Genomic DNA, 21,918 nt, shown 5'->3' with positions numbered 1-21,918 from the left:
AGCATTGCTAGGTATGCACTCCTTACCTGGTAAACGCCATCAGTCCCTTTGCCTCGCCGCCTCTGGTGCTTTGGGAGGTAAAAGAGAAGCCCTGGATTAATAGACACTCCTGCTTTATCTAGTAGGGGGAGCTGTTTGTTGCTCTGATTTACTGTATTTAAATATGTAGTGTTCACAAAAGTGCCTCTTATTTTATAAGCTAAATAAATACAATTAAGAAATAGCCCTCATTAATTGAGTTGTGACTGCTGCATGCAACGTGGGGACTGAGAGACACTATACTTTATTAAATACAGAGGACAATGCAGTAAGTTTTCTAACCTTCAGATATTCATATCCAGCATTAATTTTTTGAACAACTTATGATGCAGAGGAAGCACTCACAGGTCTTTTAGGAAACAAACTCAAACAGCATTCAGTAAAATGACATGAATCTAAATAGCCTCGGCAGCTGTCTGTATCTCTCAGATTTCAAAAGAAAAATCTGTCTCATGCCCGTCACTGAAACATTTCCATTGGAATAGTGTTTTGTCAGATCAACAACCTCATGCAAGATGCAGATTTTCAAATGAACCAAGTGTGACATTTCAAAAAGAATGGCCGCAGCAGCCGTTGGGCACTAGAGTGTGTATGTATGAGAGGGTTAGTGACAAGGTGCGTGCACACCCCCATCTGGGCTTTGAACTGGTGCCTGAGGGATGAGGTGAACATAATGTGACAGTGACAGCTGTAGTGCCCACTATAAAAGTTTACACCAACTGCCCCTGTTTTCAGAGCTTTCTGAAACAAACATTCCCTTATTGAGGATGAAATTCTCCAGTTTGTCCTTTTCTGAAGATGAATTTCTATTTGGAACTTTGAGAACCAGCCCATTACTGTTTGAGTGACAGGAGAGGGAAAGTCATTTTCCTTTTTAAAAACAAGTCTACTGCCACCATTTTAGCAGACTCCCATAAAGATGCTTGAGAGCTAAAACTCAGCAAGGGCATGGTTCTAACCAGGACCCTGACAACCTTTGTTTGGTTTGAGAGGGAAAATTGGAGCACTTGAAAACCACCACGCAGGCACAACAGATTTTTTTTCCAATTATGTCTGCACACTGACACGTATTCCAAAATTTGCTTGCCATTAAACATTCATAACTTTGAAACTACAGCACTGCTTTTCTTCAGATGTGGGTTTGTTTCCATTTCCCACTGAAACTTAAATTAAGCTGGGAAGGAAGAAAATTGGTCTAATAGTTTTAAAAAATCAGCACATTTAATTGTTTCCTTTAAATTATTCTGCAGGCACAGATCTGAATGTCCTGGGTAAGGGTGGTGATGTATCAGTTTGTTTCTAGTGCTGATGGGATACCACCTATCGTCTAACCTCTACTTTTCTGTTCGTGACTTGAGTGCAACCCTTAAGGTTACATTAATAATACTACCTGGCTTTTATAGAGTGCTTTTCATCAGTAGCTCTCAAAGCACTTCAATCTAATGTATTATCTGTTTAGAAAGCACTAGTAGTCTGTGGCTGCTACTGAAAAGAAGTAAATTCTTGCTTTAGTGGGGTGGTGGTTTTTTTTAAATTGGGATAGTCATGTGGATGCATTTGTCATAGGAACCTCTTATATGGGATGGAAAATTCTTTTAGCACCATTATACTGCCTTTGTTGGAAAGAAAGGTACCACTCACCTCTCCCTTCTTCCCAATTTCACTGTATGCCTCGCCCATCTTGTCCTTCTGCAAAGACTGGCAACCAAATTTAGAGAATAGCATTAGCACTGTAAGCAGCTCTGCTAACCCCATTGATAGCCTCAGCCCCCCTACAGAGTTGCTCCTTTTCCTCCCCTCCCCTCCCTCAGATGACGACTCCTTCTAACCTTGGGGTATGTCTTCACTGATGGCGACAAATTCACTGCATCAAATGGATTTTTTGGGATCAATTGAGCAGAAGTGGAGACCTGCTCAATTGATCCAGAAATCAACTTAATAAATCCACCTCTGGAAAAAGAGTAACACTGCGTCGAGGGGAGGGCATTTCCTATCAGTGCAGTGTAGTGGGGACGCCATGCTCATTAGAGTTTAGAAAGTCGACGGGAGATACACAAGCTACGTAGAGTAGCTTGTGTATTTCCCGTGTATCTCCCGTTGACTGATGCCGAATTTTGCCGTAAGTGTAGACTAGGCCTTAGTTCCATCTATATGAAGTTGGTTCTTTGAGACCTTTTCCATTTCAGGCTATCTTAAAGCACTTCCTTGGAAACTCTGCGACTAATTAAATCCTTGTATATGACATCCATCCATCTAGTTCTGGGTCTTCCAACCTATCTCTTATGCTCCATTTTTAAGTTTAGTGTCCTGTTTTATATATAGTCTTCCAATCTTCTCCATCTTAACACATTCCTTTCAACTATATTCAAGATCTGCTTCTCTCTCTTCCTCTGTGCCCAGCATTTGGAGCAATACAAAGGTGCAGGCCTCATTACAGTCTTGCAAAATCTTAGTTTTCAATTAGAGAGGCATTCACCTATTGCAGATCACTTCTCCATTTAGTCCATGCCTTTCCTGTTCTGCTTAAGTTCGCTGCTGAGTTCACCTTTATCCTGTACTATCTACGTACTTGAACTTCCATACCTGTTGGTAATGGCTGCCCTCCAGACCTATGCGTGTCATCTTCTTGCAAGGTATCAAATCTACAGCCCTATACTCTGTTTCACTGCTGCTTATTTTCATGCCATTTCTTTTGAGTATGCCCCTCCATCTCTCTAAAGCTTCTTCCACTTCTTCTTTGCTCTCCCCCACAAGCACAACATCAGCTGCAAAAAGCATGCGGCAGGCTGCCACTCTCTGGCTGTTTTCTAAAAGTGCATTGAGCACACGTGAACAAAAAGGGACATTTTGCCAAGCTATGCTGTACTCCGACTATTACTAGAAACTCTTCAGTTTCTCCACGTGACTTGTAACTATGGTACTAGCACCCTCCTACGGATTCTGAAGGAGTCTGATTAGCTTTCAGCCACCTGTTTCATTCTCGTACAACACCAGATGACTTCTTTTGGACTGTGGTCATGAAGCTTCTCAAGACAGATAAATACCATGTGCAGGGTTTTTCTTTTTTCGTGCCTCAGAACCGTGGCTCTTTGACTGTATGGCACACTGCATGGGGCAAGCCACTGACTATGCAGCATGGATGGAATCACTGTTTATTCTACCAGTACTTCATTCATCGCACCAATTCAGCTAAACTGGTAATTGGCTCCTTCACTAAAAAAATCAGTGTTGAGCAAAGCTCAGCACAGTTCCTCTGTCTGTGACCATGCTAGTCATATCACCAATGCTTCAGGACACCCCATTGAGAAAGAGAAACTGAACTGAGGACCAGGCAGAGGGTACTACTCAGGCTCTAGCAGAATGGAGAACTACACCATCAGAAGGAGATGGAAGAGGATCTCCTCCATGTAGTACGGGAAGGGGTGTACTAACTTTCTGGGCCCTGCTGTGATCAGAACCAGTGCCAACTTAGAGACTTGCAGCCCCACGTAAGAAAAGCAGATGGAATCCCAGGTGCAGCTGTCAATTCCCTACACATGCTGAAAACCCAGCGAGAAGCTGAGCAGGACACCAGTGCTAACTCTCCATGTGACTACTCTTAGCTGCTACCCCATAGGGTGGGATGTTATTGGCCTTCACTGTGGTAGTGTGTTAATGAACCAGTATCCTAAGTAAAATGCTACTGGGTTGCAGCTAGTTATAGGGGAAGTTCTGCTAATGGTGCTTCAGAGAGGTCAAACAGGGACCACTCCCAGCTGGAAGCAAAGATATTCCATAGATTGGGGCAGCAAGTGCTGGGAGCAGATGATATATCCCTGTGCAGTCCCCATACGAAGCAGGTTCGTCTACTTCATTTGGGGGACATACCCAAAAGCAGACCTGCACAGCCTCAGAACAGAGACGTCTGAGGTGAAAGTGAGTGTGCACGTATCAAACACTGCCTTTAGCACCTAGGCGCGCTCCTTGTTTACTCACAGTGTAAACAGTGTCCTGAGACTTCTTTCTTCTCTGCTGAAAAACAAAGGGGAAAGAGCTGATTACACACCACAGTATCAGCATCCTTCACCTCTCTGCAGCTGGCTGTGTATTAGCCATGCCATTTTTCATGGATGTGGACAGACAAGTTTCTATATATCCAGCCAACAGAGTGGATGCATATTACTGCCACCTTTTCCTACATACTTCTCTCCAGCCTGGCACCAGTACAGTGTGTAAAAGAGCTACTGCAGCTTTGGAGGAGGGTTTTTTTTTTATGCTTACCGAAACCCTAATCCTTCCTTCCTCCCTTAATCTGTATAGCTGTACTTTGCAGAAAAATCCTGAACTACCCTGAGCAAGGGGAAGGTATCCCTCCCTCTTCCTCTTCAGCAGCAGTGAGAGTACAGCCAGTGCAGTTACTGTGATTCTTGGTACTTCCCGGGCACTTGCTAAAGTGTCACACAGATGTACAGTGAGACATTCGGTGCTCTGCCACCACATCCGGTAGGTTTGAGAGGGAGTGTGATTTCCTATTCTGGGCTGTCGTGAGCTCCTAAGAAAGGAGCCAGCAGTGGAGATTTTATGGTCTGCACATTCAAATTTCTAGTCTGATGCTTTGTTAGGATTCTGCTGTCTGTCCAAGTCATCCCTTGCCTCATGAGAGACATGAAGAGTTAACTACAGGCTGCACCATGAGCAGCTAGCAGCATGTGTTAGGCTAAAAACTTTTGCTGGCATAGCTATGTTAGGGAGGTTATTTTTTTTAAAAGTAGGGGAGCTCTACTAGCAAAGCCCTCCTGGGGGAGGGGGGGCACACGTATGCTGCCAAAACTGCACTTAGGTCAGTTCCCTGAACCAAACACACAAGCTGGTTGTGCTAGTAGGACTTTCTGCAGAAGGGCCTGTGCTGGCACAATGCTGTTGGTGTAAAAAACAAAAACAGAATGTACACACACTTCAGCGTAGCTACGCCAGGGAAAGGTTTCAATGGTTTACGTGAAACATGTCCACCCCTAAGCTCACTCTGGCAAAGGGCACGTAGGACCTTCATGACAAGAGGGCAGGCAGCTGCAGGATTATGACAACCAAGTCAGTTTATATTCCCCTAACCAGCAGCCCTCAAGTCTAGCCACAGCGAGGCAGCACGCCAACTGCAAAAGCCTTCTTAAGGTTAAAACTTAAGCTGTCATTAGAACTCAAAATGAAACTCTCTAGTAAGCTGCTTTAGCATTAAGGCAACTATCCAGGTTATGAAGACATGCCAAGGCGACAGCATAGTCACACACATCTGATGTGCCATCTAACAGTGCCATGCACACCCTAGCCACTACATTGTGTGAATGGTACTTGCACATCTGGAGAGAGGTTGAAGTGCAAAAGGAAGGAAACCAGGTTAAACAGGAGTGCAGGTGAAGGGAAGTTACCTGATTTCTCCCTCCCTTTTCAAGGTCAGAGCCTCTCTTTTTAGTTCCCAGAACATCATATTCATCTCTGGTTGTACGAGACAATTTCTGCAATGAAAAAGCAAAAGATGTCAGAGATCTGGACTTAGTTAACACCAGAAGTGAATTCTAGTTCAACATCCAATTTATTGCACAAGTTATAACTGATAAGCTAAAAAGTGGTTTTAAAAGAAAAAACCCACTAATAATGTATGGCTGTATGCAACAGCCACCCTGCTTGCTAGTTTGTTCAATAGAATGGGGATCTTCCTGCCCCAGAACCACAGGGCTCTCCCCTGAGAGCAAAAGGTGAATCACCATTAGTTGAAATAGGATTATGGCTTTTAGACTGTCTCCCTCTAGTAGCTAGAGGTCTGCAAGCTCACACTGGAGCAGGTTTGATTCTGTTTAACAGACGGTAGCCTGGTGCCCTGTCTACATCAGCCATGACATTACATCACTGATTTTTTTCCTTTTAAAAAGTCTTGATTTGCGTTCAGTAAATTCAGGAAACCCTTTGCCTGAGCTCACTCTTGGTTGGGAGTGTTTGTGAAGTAGACAAATATGAAGGGGTTGTGATAGAAGTACACAAAATAAGGCATGATATAAAAAGAGTAGATCAGGTGCTGCTATTCTCCCCATCTCACATCACAAGAATGAGGGGACAATCAATGGATTTGAAAAGATGACCAATTCAAAAGAGAGAAAAAGGAAATTCTTTTTCACCCATTCAAGAAGTAGATAAACTCGTGGCCACAGGCTGTGGTTGAGGTCAAGCAACTTGGCAAGATTCAAAGAGAGGACATTTATATGAATGACTATCCAGAGCTGTAATAGTTAATGGTAAAAAGATTAGTGGAAGGGATATACACCTTCATGCTTCCAACCTTAAACTAATCTCTAGCTATCTGGGGTTAGGCAGATACCAGCGTGAGGGGCAGATTCTCACATCTGCCTACTGTGGAGTTGCTTTGTCTGCTGCAGCATCTGATACTGGCCACTATAAGAGACAGGATATTGGACTAGAAGGACCATGGGTCTGATCTAATCTAGAACTTCCCATGACTAGACTAATGGAGCCATGGTGACTAATGAGCCACAGGAGCTACTGATGGACTTGCTTAAAGAAGAGCTAGAATTCGCCCATGGTGCTCAGATTCTGTATACCTGAGCCCACCCCCCTCTTCCAATCAACTGAAAAACCTGGATGTGGGCAGTTGCTACATGTGGGGTCTAGTTCTGATCTTGCCCAGATGCTCCTGCCCCATCTTCCCACTAGATTCCACACTCACCCTTACTGTCTTCGGGAAGGAGGATCCACAGGGCACCAGCCTTCCTGGCCTCTGCAGAGGGGAGCCAGCTCAGGAACTGCACAAAGGCTTTGGGGTGTGCAGTTCCTGGGTGGCACACCTGCAGCAGGGAGCAGATGCTGCTACCTCTGGCTGCCCTCACTGGAGAGAAGAGGGTCAAGCCTATTATCAGCCCTTGCAAAGTCCCTGGTACCTAGGGAGCCAGGTATGGGAAGGAGTTTGTGGATGCCTCATTCAAAACACAGGCGCAGTGGGCTGGGGGGGCCTGCAGCCACATAGGATGCGGGGAAGCAGGGAGGCAGGCAGGCAAACATAGTGGAATGAGATTTCCACCATCTGGATTCTAATGCTGGTCCCAAATTCAGACCCAGACAGCAGTCAGGGTTAAATAAAAATCCAACCCCAAATGTTAATTCAGGGAGGTATGTGAAGTTAGAGCTGGACCCCACCCGGTCAGTGAGTCTCCAGGTTGTACTGATCCTGTACTGAACAGCAAGAAATGGATGAATTTCATTGTCTGGCCAGCAGGCTTTTCCACTTACTCTGATCACACCAAGCTTGAGAGACAGGTTAAAACATCAATACAAGCATATTCCTTTGATGCATGAATTCTGGTTAATTACAGAATCTCTCTCTCTTCCCCTTCCAAGGAGTTCACTGTACTAGTGCCTTGCCATGGTTGAATGGAAGATAATCACGCCCCTGTGTTGTCCCATACTGTCCCTCAGAAAGCTATCAGCAAAGAGAGAGAAACTGACAGGGCCCAAGGGGGCAGAAGAAAAGCTATAGAACAGAACTGATCCCTCAGCATTAGCCAGACTCCTTAGCTGAGGAACAGGTAAAAATCAGTCTAAATGTAATAGTTTATAAATCTTTAACCACATTCCTTCATTTCTAAAGGTGAAATAATAAAATGCTGGTCCAGCTACAAGTAATTCCTGTCTGGAGACCAACAGCACACTGAGACATTTATGTTTAAAAATACATAATGTGCAGTAGCTCTAAATACTGTGCTATCACTGTTATAAGTGTAGTGCTCTGGTCCATTACTAGAGTACTCTTAAGTAGGCATAGAGGTCAGACCTGGTACCTTATAGGCCATCTGTGATCAACTCTCTAGCTACAGTGCAAACAGTTAATAAGTAATCTGGGAAGAGTTCACATTTGACCCTTAGTGTTGCATTCCAGATAACCGTATTCTAGTGATCCTATCACACTGAGCAGTGGGACATCTTGAATGCGTGAGCAGTGAAGAGACATAGGTGACTTAAACGGGGCTACTGAATTACGTACATACTGCTCAGAGTGAGGTAGTACCGCCAGGTCAGACCCTGTAGAGGAAAGCATATGCAGATGGGCATGGGTGTTTCATAACTCAGTCAGTACTCTGTGATCTGCACGCCAGCTCCTGTGCACATACTGGACAGGCTGCGTCTGCCAACGGGAAAGCACCAGCTCTATACTGGACTTAACTATTCCCAGAGCGCCTGCTCTTCTGATGACTGGACGTGCCAAGTGCATCTCCTGCACATTAATGTAGTCAAGCCTTAAAGCAGAGTGTTCTGTTGGTAACATCTTTCCAGGTGAGTGAGAAGGAAGTTTCCCGCAAGGTGAGCCTTTAGGAGTTTGCCTCAGTCGGCAGTCGCTTCCCTTATAGCTGCTACCCTGCCCACCTGTGATTGGTCCTCATTAGTCTGCCTCATCCAACCCATCCCTGAGATCCTACAGGCCAGAAGAAAGCCACCTCGTTCAAAGACAGTTGGAGGAGAGAGTTTGGCTGGACGAGCAGATTAAAAAATGTTGACATAAGAGCAGCAGTCACTTACGTTATATACGTCGTTCTGGTCCTGCAGAGCCTGGGCTTCAGGGGCTTTGCTGAACTGGAAGAGAGCGAAAGCAAAGTGAGCACCTGGCAATGGCAGCACAGTAGATGCAGGCCCCTGGGGAGTTATTTTTACCTTAGGTGGGGCACATACAGACTAATAGCCTGTGGGCCTGCCAGTGCCATCAAAGGTTTACCATCTTGGGTGCCTAAAAGAGCCAAGAAACTCTGGAGAGCAGGGCAGGGATTTGTATAGAGAGCTTTCCTTTGTATTTCAGTCTACTCTCAAGGGATTGGTCAGCCTTTTAATGGTGCTTCAGGACAGCCCTTTGGAAGCTTAAATAGACAGGATTGCCTACGGAATTTTCCGTCCACCACACGTGTGCACACCAGCGTGTTACTGCAGAGTCACTGCTGAGCTCCTAAAGGTGGGTGCTTTGCCCATGCCATTTTGAATCAGACACAGTAGGACTCTGACTCTGTGCCAATACATTGGCTCCAATTGCACCTCTACAGAACAGCTGTGCTTGCCATTTTGGGGCATCCCTCACCTCCAGTACCTAGAAGGGATGCAGGCATCACTATATACCTGTTAGCTCCACACCTGCAGCTAAAGCGCCTACAAGTTATGAATGTCTTGTCTCGGGCATGTAAGTTCTCTGTGACGCCAGCAGCGCTCAAGTGAGAAGGGGGCTGTCGCAGTCTGCATGGCGCTCACAACCTCTGCAGTCTGAAGGTGCTTGGTGGCTGCTGTAGAAAGGCTTAAAAGGAGGCTGGAGCAGGTGTAGTCTCAGATCCTGCCCAAGAAAAGATGGCCAAAGCAGGCTGAGGGCTGGTCAGGGGCCATCATCACTGCATTGAAATACAACTCCATTACTGGGCTGTGAGATAGCCAGCACTGCCTTGAAGGCCCCGCCACTCTGCTTATGCAGCAGCCATGAGAGGTACCAGTTCTACAGCCCAACAGCTAAAGCAAAAAAACAGACCAGCTCTATGGACGTGCAGCGCCTCTAAGACAATGCAGTGCCAGTCGAGGCATTTACAAGACCTGCTGGGGAAAGGGTTACATTTTTAAACCCATTGATGCTGCTCTGGGTCCCCTGGGAAATTCAGCAAAGCCTCGTTGTAGCCAGCTTTGGACACAAGAAAGCGGCACACAAAAAGCTTTCTACCCTCTGCGTGCCTACACTGCAAAAGGTTAATGGAGGGATTGTCGACACAGAAGGGTTTCTAGACTTGATACAGGGGAAATTGTAGTGGCTTGTGATATACAGGTCAGACTAGATGATTTGATGGTCCCGTCTGGCCCAAAACGATGAATTGGGATGAGAGATTTGCACTGCAGCTGTGTACAGCACTTTGTATATAGATTCCACTTTCTAGCAGGAAGAACACCAGATAGAAGGGATTTGTGTGTACAGACTCCTCTTGCTGGGGGTATGAGAACAGCAGGGCTTCTCTTTGATCTCCCTATCATGATGCTGTGAAGACTGCATACGCCAAGTTGTTAGCTCCCTCTTAAATAAATGGAGTGGTATATGGGATGGGATGGGCTTGTCCTCCAGCCTCCTCCTCTGAAGCAGGAACTTACTTATTCATTATCCACAAAACATTACTGTATACACATTTGGTTAAGAGCTAGACACATTGCAGAAGGTAGGCTATTCCATCTCATAAGGGTAAAATCCACTGCCTTGGACATCTCCAAGCAGACTACATACACGGGCTACCACTGTTCTAATCACCCTTCAAATCTTTCACTAAGCTTTAACATTAGAAGGGGAGTGAATTGCTCTCACTTTGGTTTCTCACTTTTGCGGAGTTCTAGGCTGGGAACAAGCAACTGCCAGCTAGTTCACCCCTGCTTCAGCATCTTGCTGCTCCACAAGCTCCTGGGCAATTTTACCAACCCCTCCCTCATGATCGCTGCCTTATCCCAATAGCCGGAAGGGTCCACTGCTCAAGCACTTTCATCTGTCGGTCGGGATTTATAATGGCAGCAAAACAAAACAAAAAAACCCAAAATATTACTTTCTGCCACTGCTGAATTCCATTAATTTCTTCTAAAACTTTCTTCCTTCTAATTGTTGTGGTGAATTTGCTGCCTTGGGAGACTGTTTATCTGTGGAACAGATGAGTGCCCGCAGCAGCAGGGCAAGCTTCCTCTCTACCAGCCCCAACCAGCTCACCTCAGCCCTGACTGGGCGGGACCTATGAGAAAAAAGATCTGGTTCCGGGCCTATTCAATCCTTGGCTTCACTGCTGGAGGCTGACAAGGAAGGTGCCAGTTTTGGGTGGTTTTGGGGCTGAAGCCACTGATTAGAGTAGACTGAAAGCAGAGAGGGATTTCTCACTGCACCAGTCAGAGAGAGCAGAGATGTGGGTAAGAGCTGCTTGCCTAAGTCAGGGAGAGGAGCGAAGCTCCTCTGTGCTTTTAGCAGAAAAGGGGGTTTAACATTTCCCCTCCATCCCCCTTACATTGGCCTTGGGGGGAACTGGACTGAAACTGCCAACTTGTTTCATGGGTCACTGAACAGCCATCAGATGGCAACAACAGCCCATCACCACCCACTTACCCTGTCACAGGTCCCAGCTGGAGCTCAAGCATCCTAAGACTCCATGTCCCCATTACCAGTCCCTGACTCGACATCTGGAATGGGGTTGTTTTTTTTAAAACAGTTTATAAGCTTGGGATTTCTCTTAAGCACTCACACCCTGTTCCTGAGGTCTCCCTCGCCCCTTTATCCTGGTCTCTCAATTATTTTCAAAGAGGCGTGAACCAACTCAGTGTTGACCCAGCATTTCCTGCCTTTTCTGTGCAGCATCTGGTACCGTGTCCACCACAATAGTATCAGAGCTCCACAAAGAGTTAACAAGGACAAAGAGCCACAAAGGTATTTCAGCTCCTCACTTCCACTGAAGTCAATGAAAGTTAGGAGGCTAAATACCTTTGTAGCTCTGGGCCAAGCATCTATCACGTGATGTTTCCTTTCCATTCTTCCCCTTTAGGAAAAGGTTATGTCCAAGAGCGGTCACCCGAGACAGCCAACATCACTTGTCACTTTTGAGACCAGTTGAACTGCATGGAGGCCTATATCAGTTAGAGTTCCCCTACCACTGGTGTTCAAGTTTCCATCCATCCCTCTGACACTGCCTCCTCTCTGGCAAAAATGTCCATCTTTACTGCCTACTTCTCCCACCCCAAGACTTGTGCAGGAGGGGGGAAAAAATATTTTCCACCAAAATTAATAGACTTTATCCTTTCTCAAATTCTTCCTCTGCTGTGATTCCTGCAAACACTGCTAGCAGAGAATGGCAATAAGCAGAGGCTACTGTTTATTTTGCAAAACCATCCACATTTTACCGTTATTGTGTCCCCCATCCCCACTCCTGTTTGTCTGTTTTACCCACCCATTGTGTCTTGTCACAAATGGAGATTGAGGCAGGGACCCATTACCCCGACTGGGCCCCATGGCACAACTATAATATAAACAACAACAAACGTGCTCATAATGGCTACCAGACCCACAATTCCTTGGTCTGTTGGCAAGCTGTGGAGGGGTCCCTGAGTCTTCAGCGATGAACCATTATCAGATGGCTCTCATGTTGCCCAGAGGCAGAAAGAGCTCTGACCTCTCTTCGAATGAGGTGATCTCATATATGTTCTTTATGTTGGTATTTAATTCAAAGACCAGATCAAAAATGGGGCTTGAGTCAAAAAAATAACCTGCAAGTTCTAAGATGGAAAGAGAAGAAATGCATTTTGGATTTGAGATCTAGTGGATGCAGATGCTGAATCCCCTCAGGACGCTGAATCTGGGAAAACTTGCCACCATCACCCACAGTGTCTCAGCTGGCTACTTTCTGATAGCCCAGGCCCCACCTTTCACTTTCCATATCCTGATGGTGAGTGGGTGAGACTCTTGAAGGAGCATGACCTATTTATTTTTAATTAACCCACCAAGACAGATCATCAGCTGCAACATTTTATGCTTGGGACTCATGCACTTCGGAGCCCTGCTCTGGGAAAACAAAATCAGTTAAGAATACTCACAGCCCACTTCAGAAAAGGAAAGACCTTACCCCTAAGGAAGTTACAATAATCCTACCAGCCTTTCCCTGCACTTTCAGTGCTCAAATACTGGACTGCTTCCACTCCTGCCAGATCCCAATGTTCAAGAACAGGCTCTCAACAATCAAACTGCAAACCTAGCACTTCTCATTTGCAATGGGAGCCAAAAGACTGTAGGATTATACATCTTTCAAGCCATGCAGTTATCCAAGAAAATCTGATCTCTCCCGACCACTTCCCAGCCCATAGACAGCCTGGATTATGACAGACGGACTCCAAATGGTTCTGTGTTTTGAGGAGCTATTGGGGTGATTATACTAACCTTAGCTTTCAAATAGAGGGCCGTAATGATGACTGCATAGATGAAGAGGATTCCATCCAGGATGTAGCACAGTCTAGGATCTGTCAGTCCTGGAACTGGTGCAGCATCTATATGGAAACGCCAAGTCCATTATTAAGACAAGGTCATACATATTAAAACAAGGATTATAATATACAGGCTGGGGTGTATGTGACACTGCTGCCCTCTGCTCAACGGAACAACAGCCACTACCGTGTGTGTGATTATGTACCCCAGAGTGGCTGGAGGCCTACAAGAGGAAATAAAAGATCGAACACAACCGATAGTAGAGGAAGACTCTCTTTTAGCTCAAGAGGCTGAAGATGGTTGTTATGAAGCAGAAAGTCGGTAAGTTCTGTTCCTTGTGGTACGTGTCATGACTACACCTGTTCAGAAAGAACTAAAAAGAGGAGCCAACAGTTCTCAGCTGTGGAGCCAACCGTTCAGGTCCAGAAGCTGGGGCAGTCTTAGAGCCGGGGTTCAGCTCCAGAACCATCTGTAGAGGAAAGGTTACAGTGTGACAAAGGGTGACAAAAACAGTTAAGGGTACGGAAAACCCCTATATGAAGAAAGATTGAAAAGTCCCAGATTATTCACTTTAAAAAGTAGATGAATAAGAAGCCAGTATATAAAATAACGAATGGTCTAGAGAAGGTAGACTGGGAACTTCTGTTCTCCCCATCTCATAACACAATGAAATTAAAAAGGTGGCAAATTCAAAAATGACAAGGGAATACTTTTATACACAATGTGCGATTAAACTATAGACCCACAGGAAGTTGAGGCCAAGACTTTAGCAAGATTTAAACTGGACAGTAATATGGCTATCAAACATATCCAGAATTAACATAATTAATGATAAAAATTTTAGAAGCGGTATAAAACCTCATGCTTCAGAAGGGCTGGCCCTAGATCGGTGGTCCTCAAACTTTTGGGCTCATGCCCCCCTCCACTTGATCTGTGCCCGCCTAGAAGTTACAATCGGGAGCCAGGAATGGGGCCAAAGCCACTGTTGGGGGCCATGAGTGGGGCTGGGAGCCAGGCCCCAAGCTGCAGATGGGGCCAGGGTGGGGGCTGCAGCTACAGAGCCTGGGGCCATGAACAGGGCCAGGATCTGGGGCCCTGGACCAGGAGTCAGGGTGTGGGGTATGGGACGCAGCCAGGAGTGGGGCTGAAGCCAGGGGTGTGGGGCTGGAGTGGAAATAGGGGCAGATTCCTCCCTGCCCCCATAAGGGCTAGCCCAGGCCCCACAGCAGCCCCCCAAAGGTTCCTCCACACTCCCTTAGGGCAGCATGCCCTACAGTTTGAGGACCTCTGCCTTAGATCAAATGGCACCCCAGGTGAGGAGTGTCTTCAGCGCGTCTACTTCCATTGGTTGAAGAATAACTAAAATGTAATAACATCAAAAAATTGAACTGTGCACCATCATTGGGTGGATCAGTATCAAATAGAGTTATAGTAGGTGACATGGTAGGTAGGCCTTAGAACATGAACCCTTTTCCTTTAGTTCAAAAAATCACTTTTCTCGCCTTTGTCCTCGCAAACTGAAGCACAGCATCAGAGAGAGCCAAAGACTGGCCAATGGCATTTGCAAGTGGTAAAACAGCAGGTGATGTCAGTCTCTTGTTGGCCATTGTCGATTGAAGACACGTTTTAAAGAGATGGAGCTTCAAAAAGCTGCGCTCATCACCCACCCCGAGGGCATGGCTGACAACATTCTGGGAAGTTTGAGGAAAACATAGTTCTCGGAAAGTCTGGAAGGTTCCACAAGATTCTACAAAGGTCCAGAACACTCTAGAAGGTTAGTGAAAAATGCATCCATATATGGAATACCTGAGACATTTTACTTCAAAACAGTCTATTTTCCCTTTTGTCCTCAGCAACAAAAACAGCACCCTGAGCCCACCGCCCCACAAGACTGGCACCCCAGGCAATTAACTGCCCCTAAATCTGGCCCTGTGCTTCAGTGTCTAAGCCAACCTCTAACTATCAGAGGTCAGGATGAGACTCACATCTGCTATTGCGTGGTTCTTACACTTTCCTCTTTAGAATCTGCTGCTGGCCACTGTCAGAGATAGGACACTGAACTAGGTGGACCTCAGATCTGATCCAGTCTGGCATTCCCATGCACCAAAAGTGACAGATGTTAGTCAGTTGCTTAATACATTACTGGCACAGACACCGATACGATGGTTGATGAGGGCAGTATAGGGAACTTTACAGAACAGAATGTTCCATATGCTGGATCTTTAGTCTGATTTGTGCTCCCACACAGGCCACTCACTTTAAAACTAACTCTAGTTAGAAATAAACATTATCTGCAAAAACAAATGTGTAGATGTTTATTTCTATAACAGACATCAATGTGAGGAAATCTTTCTTCTGAAGGATCAAAGTGTCCAATAAATTATGCATTTGAACTTTTAGTCATATTTTAACACCTGAGAATACAATTGTAAATTCTAGTGTAGACATTATACAAGTATTTATTCCAGGACACAAATGGTTGCTGCTAGTTGTGTTTAAACTGAAGGGGTTATTACACTGAGGCAAATGAAATTGTCAATACATTAAAATGATTTTCTAAAACCAAGAATTGACATTCAATTCAAAACATTTTACATGCTTAGAAACACACACTTACAGGGTATTCTACACTTTGAGCTGAGGGAGCAATTCCCAGCTTAAGGAGATATACCCATGCTAGCTTTGATGGATCTAGCGTGCTAAAATTAGAACATAGCCATTGCAGTGTTTGCAGCAGGAGGGGCTGAATAAGTGTGTAGCATCTCAGACAGGTATGTATGCAGAGCAGCAACTCCTCCACCACTTTCATTGCCATAGCTACACTTATGCTCAAAGTACAGACATACCCAAACACCAGTTAGGATCATATACCACTTTCTTTCCCTAACACTTCCATAAAACATCTTTTAAAGAATACTCAAAGTACTTTACAAATATTAATGAATTATCTTCACCACAACACTCGTCTGATGTAGGATTATATGCCACTTCCAAATGGGTAAACAGAGGTAAGAAACAGTTAAATCGTTTGCCCAAGGTCCTACAGTAAATCTATTGCAGTGCTTGGAACAGAATCTGAGCATCCTGACGCCCATTTTCTTGCTCCAGTCCTTCATTAGGCCGCACTTTGTTATGCAGGCTTAGCTCAAGGCATGCACCTTGTGTACAGCAGCACAGAGCCCTTCACTTTGGGAGGCACCCTGTTTGCCAGGACCTCAGACCCAGGACTCCCCATTCACATAATGGCATGCCTCAAACCTCCCACCAGCTTGAAAGATACAGGGGCCCGACCAGCCTCCCCATTGCTCAAATCCTCTCAGGTTCTCTTTATAGCTGATTAAACCCTTTTGATCCTTGCCACCTCAAAAATGACAAGGGACCTGATACCTTCTTGCTTCATTGTTAAAAAGTTGGTCATACAAGAATACATAAAAATAGGTTTATAAATGGAGACATAAAGTCCAAGAACATTCTGACTCTTTGGCCTAAGACAAGCCACTTCCTTCATTGTATTCCTTAGCCCTGGTCTACACTTACTGGGCGATTCAGCAGCAGTCGATGGGAGTTATGCAAGCTATGCAGAGTAATTCTAGTCAACTGCTGTGCTTCCCTTCTGCGCAGTGTCTTCACTGCATTGTGCCACTGGAGGGGGTGGTTTTACTACATCCTGATTGATTGAGCGGGTCTTCATTGACCACTCAATCGATCCAGATAGGTCGATCTGACAGCCGTGACTTTGACACCATCAGCATAGACATACCTTTATATTGGTAATAAGGAAAGTTCTGCGTGAAGTAGCAGGGATGTGTCTGACCCTTGTATACCCATTTCAATCAGTACGTTTTAAAAAGACACAACACATATTGGAACCAAGTCAGAAGTAGGGATGAAAATGGATATAGAGCTAAGCACACACTGGTATGGTCACTTGATGTTCAACCCTACTGATGAATCCCAACTTTGTTTTCCTCCCTTGACAGAAACTACAGGGCCCAACCCTGCAAATCCTTATTAATGTGAACACCTATTAGTCCCAAAAGTCACTTCAGTAGGATTGTTGTAGATTGAAAGCTCTTCAAGGCAGAAGCCATCTTCTGTTCTATGTTTGTATGGTGCCTGGCACAATGGGACCCCGACCAGCCTTTAGGTGCTACCAAAATAAAATAGTATTTGTGAGTGAGGATTTGCAGAACTGGGCCCCCAGACTCGGACATAGCGAGAGATGGCCTGGGACGATGTGAATGACAGGCAAAGAGCCATCATAATCTAGCCTGACCAGGCCAATAGGCAAGCTGCTCATGGTGAGCCAGCTCCTACCTGCTCCTCCCCACCCCAGCAGACAGCAAAACAAGGAAGGAAGGGGGCAGGAAATGAACCTGCCACAGAGCTGCTCAGGCCACCACACAAGAGGTCTCCCCAGAATGTCACACAAGTAGATCAGAATCACCTTCTGGGAGAACCATATATTGTTTGTGTATATTAACCTACTTTCTACATGTGCAGTGTATGGTGAACACAAATACATATTTACGTATTCTGAAACAAAAAAGAAATTAAACCCTGCACAAGCGTCTTAAATGGCTCCTCATTTCACAGCTTGGGTGCTGTGCGAGTATAATAATCTTTTGATAAATGGCTTTTTTGGCTTTGATAATTCACACACCTTGTACTCATTTAACCACAGAAGCTGCAGGCTCATGCTTACCGATATTTATTTTTAAAGACTTAACAGGATGGGAATATTTATACTTTAAGGCGTAATCACTCATCAATGGCTCAACGTGGATAATCAGACCGTGAAAGTGTGTGTTCATTCACATTCATATATTAACATACTAAGACACTACTACAATGACATGCACTGGACAGTAGCCTATTCTCTCTCTCTCCCACACACACACACAAACACTTTTAAAATATGAACATATTTTCACAGACTAAGGACTTAATTTAATAATCCCCCTATCTGATTCTTACCCTAAAACAAACAAACAAACCCCACCACCCAAGGCTCCTTTAATATTAATGATTATTTGTAGTGGTGCTCATAGGTCCTGAGTACTCCACTGTCCTGTGCTCATTGCATGTTCCCTCAAGTGGCCAATCCACAGAGATTTATGAATCTGCTGCTGCTCCCAGCTAGATGAGTCCAACACCAGACAACTATATTTTTAGAGGTTCCAGCTTTAAACCCTAGTGATGGTCTATGTGGGGCGAGGTGCTTTCCGAAGAGAGAACATAGCACAACCCCTGCCTCAAGGAACTTAAACTAAAGATAGACAAATAGAGGGTAGAGAGGGAGCTACTGTTATCTCAATATTTTAAATACGTAACTATTTCCAGATTACTCCTCAGACAGTCGGCAAGTTCACCTTAGGCATCACACACAAGTAAGTCTCTCGGCGGAACTTAAATGCAAAGATGCTCAGGGCTTTGTGGATGAGCTCAGGTCAGGCAGAGGTTCCACACCTGAGAAAGCAGCAAGGCCAGGTATTGGGAGGTTCCAACGCTAGTCCTGGTTCTACCACTCACTCACTGCGTGGCCCTGGGTGAGTAACTGCATCTTTCTAGCTCAGCTTTTCTACCCTGCTAATGGGGACATTTACCCACCGTCCTCACTGGGGCACTGTGGGGATTAGCGACGACCTACCCGGTGCTTTGAACATATACGTAAATGCTCAGTGGCAGCATAAAGACCCTGCACGAGAAGCTGTCAACCCGGTGGATGAGGCTGGCACCGTGGGCAGAGCAGAGGGATGTGCGGAGACATGAAATGACACAGGGTGAACAAACAGGAGGGACAGAGTCAGGCAGGGCTTTGTAAGACGAAGTTTGAACTTGTCACAGTGGAACACGTCTAGTGTTTAAAATGGCTGGCCGGGCTAGCCTAGCCCCCAGAGAAATTTCCTTCCAGCCCTCTCCCACAGACAGACCCATCTTCCTCCCAGGGGAAGCAGCTTGCCCCTCCAGCTGGCAGCAGCCACTCTTTTGCACTGCTGCAGACTTCCTCCCACATCTAGGTCCCCTCTGACTCTGGAGTCCAAATACCATACCACTGAGCCAGCCTTAATCCACCTCTGCATCTTGCTCTGTATCTATAGCCCAGAAAGCAGGAACGTGAGAGGCTATTCCCACTAGGGTAACCCACTCGCACTTTTTCTTTAAAAACAAACGAAAAAAAAAACACCACTACACTTCTTAGTGAGAACTGAGTGAAATAGTAACTAAAAGGAGAGGAAGCCTGTGGGCCTGAGAGAGAGGGGCCATGCTGAAGGCAAAGCAGAGTTCAGCTCTGAACACAGCCTGAGTGCTCGGTGTGGTTACAGAGAGCAGTTTCAACCCCTCCACTCAGGGCTGACAGCTGTGTCTCTTGAGCGCGAGGTTTCCTGTGCTATGTTGCAATCCCAGGGGCTTATCTCCCAGTCATCTATATATACGACGTACACATAAACGCAGCACAAACCCCTCCCTGCCCCCCGCAACCCCACTGACGTGGAGACAGAGACTGACAGGCTCACAACACTGTCGAATCCTCTAAAATGAGAAAGTTTTCATGAATGCCATTCTCCAGTGTCTCCTAGGAACTGGTCAGCGCTAACAGCGTGGAGCCCATTATGCTAAGGCTGTGCTTTAGACACCTTAGTGGAGCAGTCTGAAGGAAATGAGCCAAGAAGGGAATGAACACAGAGACTGGCTACCTCACCCCTCTCCAGTTAGCAAGTGCAGAATTGTTATGGTCTAGTAAATAATGCTAGGAAGTCAGAAATGAGTAATCCCAAAAGTAAATAGTTCTGTGCAGAGCTGGAAATAAAAACTCAGGAGGCTCCCCTCTGTTTACGTGCAAGGGCTATCGTGTGCAGATGTGCTTCCAGACAGAGATTTTCCAGCTCTGCCTTTTCAAACCAGACACTTTCAAAACCAGCACGTGAATGTGCCAAAAGCCAGTGATGTTGCAGCAACCGATTTCCGCTTCCCAGGTGGTATTTTAGAACTGAAGAGGAACTCTGTATTTACTATCGGCTCATCACCACCCATTTGCGTAACCCACAGTAGCCAAAATGCAGTGGGCACCCCACGGAGTTCTACAACAGGACCTACTGTTGCTTTCATCTTTAAAATGGAAGGACAGCCCACAGACAGACTGCAGGGCCCAGGATGCAATGCTCTTTCTTAGCCAGTCAGGCTGCTTAGATCAAGATAAACCATTGCATGCTGGTAGTCTCCAAATGCTACACATCCTTATGGAAGATGAAGGAAGTTACAGACAGCTCCATTTCACATCGTCATTTTGTGCAGCCCTCGGGTTCCTGGCGAGTCCTTGGAGTCTCAGTGTTTGGGCACACTTGAGGCAGACACTGATGGAAATGTTCATCTAATGGAATAAACATGATTCCTTTTGACTTATGAGGAAAGTAATAGGTTCAAGAAAGGGAGGGAGGGGCACTGTCTTTCCTCCATGTGTATATCCACAGCTTAGAAAATGTGTTACAAAAACACAGAGATCTGAGCCCTTCCTACACACCACAGAATAAAAACCACTGATAAAAGGTCCAGCAAATGGTGAGAGAAGCAAGCCAAGAGAGTCTCCTCCCAGCTGCCTGAGCTATTTCAAGGGGTTACAGTGCACTCACAAGCATGAGAAATCACTTGCCTTCTCAATCTGAAGGGATGTGGGGGAGAGGAAGAGGAGGGGAGGAAAGAAATGAACTTTCAACATACCCATAAAACACAGTAACCATCCTCATCTCTGAATGTCTCCTGATCTTCTGTCAGAAGCGGAGGGGAGAGAGAGTCTCGCTCCTCTCTTGAAGGGGACTCCTAGCTTCAGTCAGTCATTCTCAGAAAAAGCAACTGCTTGCAAAACTGAGAAATGAAAGAACTCTGCACAGAGGGCTTTCCTGAAGCAAACCTGATTAAGGCTCCTAGCAACAGTATACTGAGTGATAATGCAAACAGAACTCTCCCATCCAGCAGCTTTAGGACGTGGATGTAAGCCATGTAACCCGTTTCAGCTCTTACAGGTGTATTAGACTAGACAGGGGTTCTCTCGCTAGTGAGCATACAACCACATTCAGAGATGGAAGAGACCTTAGAGGTCAAATCTAGTTAATACAGGACTGTTCCCTACAGTATATTTTCTACTGCTTTGTCCAATCTATTTTAAGTGACCCAATTGACAGAGTTTCTACCACTTCTCTTGGCTAATAGAATTTACAGTCAGGAGCCCAAACAAAATAGATTGCATAGGCTGCAGTGTAGAGATTGTTTGAAGCTTCCAAGTCCCCTTGTGGAAACCAAAATCATATTCTATAGGAATGCCCAAAGTGTACTGTAGTGATACTGTCGCAATGAGGACTATCACTATTGTATTAGATTTTCCAAAGGTCACTTCCAGTGTGGTTACTTCTCCACTTATTGTGTGTGTGGTGGTTTTTTGGCCCACCTTCCTTCCTCCCCTCGCACACATTCAGCTCTCCTCCTTACCAAATAGCTAATGTATCAGCCTCTCTCTTTTGAAGTGACATGGTTTTTTTTTAAACAAAAACAAACCACCAGTACAGAGTAAATACATGAAGAGTAAGACCACGCATGAGAGGGTGGGATAAGGATGACAAGAGTGATCGAGCGCAAATATATTTTTGTGCATCTATCCAGTCACAATCAAGGTGGCAAATGCATCAGGCTCTTTCGCTGTGGAATCAATCACTCAAGAGAGATGGAAGTCCCACCAATGTGGAATTTTAAAGTTAGACTGAATGAAACAAAGAGTATTAAGTACTAAGCACCAAGATGCAGGGACTACATCTGGGACAGCACCCAGCTTTCTGCTTGTGCTTAACATAAATGAAGAACTGCTAATAGCACAGAGAGCAGTCTTGAACTGGGTA

The 21,918-nt window shown here is 45.4% G+C and overlaps 1 protein-coding gene across 2 annotated transcripts in view; it reads right to left on the bottom strand.

Annotated features, from left to right (window-relative positions):
• Window positions 1–21,918, bottom strand: part of CD247 (CD247 molecule) — an 86,600-nt gene that overhangs the window by 5,949 nt on the left and 58,733 nt on the right. For both annotated transcript variants that reach the window (XM_067546415.1, XM_067546416.1), the window contains exons 2-7: window positions 12,986–13,092; window positions 8,596–8,649; window positions 5,442–5,528; window positions 4,015–4,050; window positions 1,681–1,737; window positions 27–68 (exon numbers count right to left, since the gene is read on the bottom strand). In XM_067546415.1, coding sequence (XP_067402516.1) covers window positions 27–68; window positions 1,681–1,737; window positions 4,015–4,050; window positions 5,442–5,528; window positions 8,596–8,649; window positions 12,986–13,092 — 383 coding nt within the window. The remainder of the gene's footprint in view (window positions 1–26; window positions 69–1,680; window positions 1,738–4,014; window positions 4,051–5,441; window positions 5,529–8,595; window positions 8,650–12,985; window positions 13,093–21,918) is intronic.

Source organism: Emydura macquarii, unplaced genomic scaffold (genome assembly GCF_026122565.2).
Source record: "Emydura macquarii macquarii isolate MOO-44397 ecotype Brisbane River unplaced genomic scaffold, CSIRO-AGI_Emac_v2 contig_1119, whole genome shotgun sequence".
In the NCBI taxonomy this organism is placed as follows: domain Eukaryota; kingdom Metazoa; phylum Chordata; order Testudines; family Chelidae; genus Emydura; species Emydura macquarii.
Note: the sequence above shows the minus strand (reverse complement) of the source record. Positions and strands in the feature narration are given on the sequence as shown.